Here is a 3297-nt window from a genome sequence, read left to right as displayed (position 1 = left end):
CTCTCTCTCTCTCTCTCTCTCTCTCTCTCTCTCTCTCTCTCTCTCTCTCTCTCTCTCTCGATTATAATTAACAATCGAAAGGAATATGAGCCTGGTCCAATATAGCACACATAGATTACAGTATTAATTAATTAGACGTTATTTTATTTATTTCGATTATAATAGATAAGTTTTTCGATTTTAATATCGTCGCAAAAATCAAAGTCATCAAGGAAGGCGCGTTATTTCGCGGTTACTCTTTTAACATTTTTGAACAAAAAGATTTAAAAAATAAACTCTTATAAGATAGCTCTTAGGAGGGATATAAGGATAATAATTGTTAGATATATCGGAATTTACATATGCATATATTTAGCGATTTGGGGTCTTCGTATTTATTTGTTATGTAAAGGAACTTCGTTAAGTGTTCAAGGACATTTAATCGCTAGGAGCATATTTGACGACGATCCTAACGAGGTTTGGTGATGCAAAGTTCTCGCAGCAAGTCAGAAGCAATCTGAATGTTTTAACGTAGAAAAAATAAAAACTTAAGAAGATCTAGAACGCTGTGTTATATTGGAGATAATTTTTTTACAGAAAAATAGGATGCGAATTATCGCGAGGACACCAAATCGAGCAAATTCAAAATCACAGAATTCCATAAGGGAGAAAAAACGTATACCTTCCAATGATAACTGTGATTACATTCTTGTAGTTAATTATCTGCTTATAATTATTCCTAATCATTCAGACTGCACTTTCGGAACAATTTTTTTCTTTTATACAAACGATGTCACGAGATGGAAAGGATATAAGGAAAGAAAATTCTCTTCACGCACACTTTGCAAGTTCACACAAGGATCTTCCATTCGCGGTCCTCCTTTCACTTTATCTAATTATAATCTCTGTTCTAATGTTACATAGTCTAATTAAAAGTTATCTTATTGATTGAAGGCGGTTTGTGTAACCTGTTCTGAAAAATGTTTATTATTAAAACGAGATATTACAACAAAATGTAATAAAGTCTGAGCATAAGCCAATTACAGTCTCTGTACGTAACGCGATATTATATCGCGCCGCACCAGCCATCTCAAAGCGCGCGAAATATTATTTTGTATGATCCTTAAGATCTCGATGTTCCTGGATTTAAAGGTCTAAATCGTATCCCGACACATCATTTTAAACGGTTTTTAAATTGTAACATATTTTCTCATACAAACTATTTCTATTTCAACGCATTTGTGATTTTTAAAATACGATAAATATCAAAGTGCTTGCACATCTAAATATTTTAAGATATTTAAATTCACAGATTTCAAATTCAATGAATTTAATCTCATTCTCGGAATCTATGAATTTTCTCAAATACGTGAATATCAAGCACTTTACCTTATCTTATCGATTTTCCTAACTTCTAGATTTTCTAGAAATTCGAATGCTAGACTTTTTTATTGTAAAATTCTCAAATTTTTAAGACTTGAAATATTTTGTATGTTTTAGTTTCAAAGCAAATTTTTTAAATTTTCTAAAGGTAGAACTTTCAAGTTCTTTTAGATATTCAAATCGTATAAACTTTGATTTTTATAAGTATAATTAGACCTAAAAATCTCGAGAACTTGAGTTCTTTCCATAAAAAAGAAGAAAACCTTTAGCGTTCTGTAGAAATTCCATATAGCGAAACTCCAGTCTTATCGATCATTACAGGAAAGATGCTTGAAGTGAGCTGCTTCGTGTCGGGCATCGCTAGCATCCCATGAAAAATTGTTCCGCGCGCGCGCTCAAGGACTCGAGGATCCTTCTCCTACGACCTCTTCATATTGGTCTCCAACAATTTTCTCTCGCATTCTCTCATGTTCTCTCTCTCTCTCTCTCTCTCTCTCACACTCACACACATAAGTGTAATAAGTTACAAAGCTGTTGTAAATAATTTCTTTCTCTCTATTCTTTAAAAAAAAAAAAAAGGTCCAGGATGTGTCTCAAGGCTTTCTCAGGTTTTATTTCCCAATCAACTATCTGCTGAAGTGTATCGCCACTTTCTTATATAACAAACAACGCGTGTGTAATTATTAGGTATACGTGTAAGTGTATTACTATGTATCTGTATGTGTGTATATGTATAAGTGTATATAACTGTACGTATACCTAGTTTTTGTTATCCCGGATTTATTTAAATATTGTTGGATAAAATTAAGTAAAGCGGATATATTATTTCGATAAAAGTCGTTTCTCGCATTGGCGCGTTGCTGTTGTTATGTGGAACTGCTAGCCCGTTTTGCTTTCTCCCTCTCTCTCTCTCTCTCTCTCTCTCTCTCTCTCTCTCTCACATTTTCTATTTCCTTTCTCTCTCTCTCATACATTCTTTCTCTTTCTCTCTTCTTTTCTTTCGCTCTCCCACTCTCTTCATCATCTTCCTCTAGATTTTTTTGGTTATATTATTGTTGTTTATCCTGTTTGACCAATAGTAAAGGTGTTGATTGATTGGCTAAGCGGGTGGTTTTTGCTCGAATGTGTTGGGCTTCTCTGTCGTCGTAATCGGGCTGAACACAATTATTTGTCGAGGGAGGTGTTATTTTTGACGGCGATTACTACCTCCTCACCGCATGCCTTGAGTACAGTGCACTGAAAAAAATATAACACAGATTTATATAGTATACATTATTTTAGTGTGGAATTTTTGGTAAGATAATTTTTCTTTAAAATGATATTGTCAACAATTGTGAAAGGAACATTATATAAAAATAGATATTAATTTTTTAAATATAATAATTTTTGTATATAGCAGTATAAAGATAAAAAAAAATTAAAATTAGGAAAATATTTTGAAATCGAACAATGCTAGAGTGTCCAGATAGTATAGAACATTTCAGCAAATTGTATAACATCTTACATAAAATATTTTATGTTAATAAAAAACATAAGATTTTCTGATTTATTTATATAATTTTACAATTTTTCTCTTGTATATAACACGTAAATATTGTATCATTATTAATTTATACAATATATAGTTGAGAAATAGGAACTAGTATTTTTGTTATTTGTTACTGATAATTTTTAATAAATGATTTTAGAAATTATTCTTGCTGGAACGTTTCATGCTACTTTAATAGGCAATTAACAGTGCAGCATAATCTTAATTTGTAGAACAATTTTTTAAATCATTTACAAGAAATCAACAGTAACAAATAATAAAAATGCTACTTTTTTATTTCACAAAATAGTTAGAAACTTAATAAAACCGTACAAATTAATAATTAGCATAATACTTATTATTATACAAGAAAATTATAAAGATTATATAAATAAAAAATTTTATAT

General features: G+C 30.8%; 1 protein-coding gene across 3 annotated transcripts in view; it reads right to left on the bottom strand.

Annotated features, from left to right (window-relative positions):
- Positions 1-1635: 1635 nt before the first annotated feature.
- Positions 1636-3297, bottom strand: part of LOC108690323 (eukaryotic translation initiation factor 5A) — a 4551-nt gene continuing 2889 nt past the window's right edge. For all 3 annotated transcript variants that reach the window (XM_018197557.1, XM_018197574.1, XM_018197566.1), the window contains exon 4: positions 1636-2598. In XM_018197557.1, the coding sequence (XP_018053046.1) occupies positions 2527-2598 (72 nt within the window). In that variant the 3' untranslated portion in view covers positions 1636-2526. The remainder of the gene's footprint in view (positions 2599-3297) is intronic.

Source organism: Atta colombica, unplaced genomic scaffold (assembly GCF_001594045.1).
Source record: "Atta colombica isolate Treedump-2 unplaced genomic scaffold, Acol1.0 scaffold105, whole genome shotgun sequence".
NCBI classification, from domain to species: Eukaryota; Metazoa; Arthropoda; class Insecta; order Hymenoptera; family Formicidae; genus Atta; species Atta colombica.
Note: the sequence above shows the minus strand (reverse complement) of the source record. Positions and strands in the feature narration are given on the sequence as shown.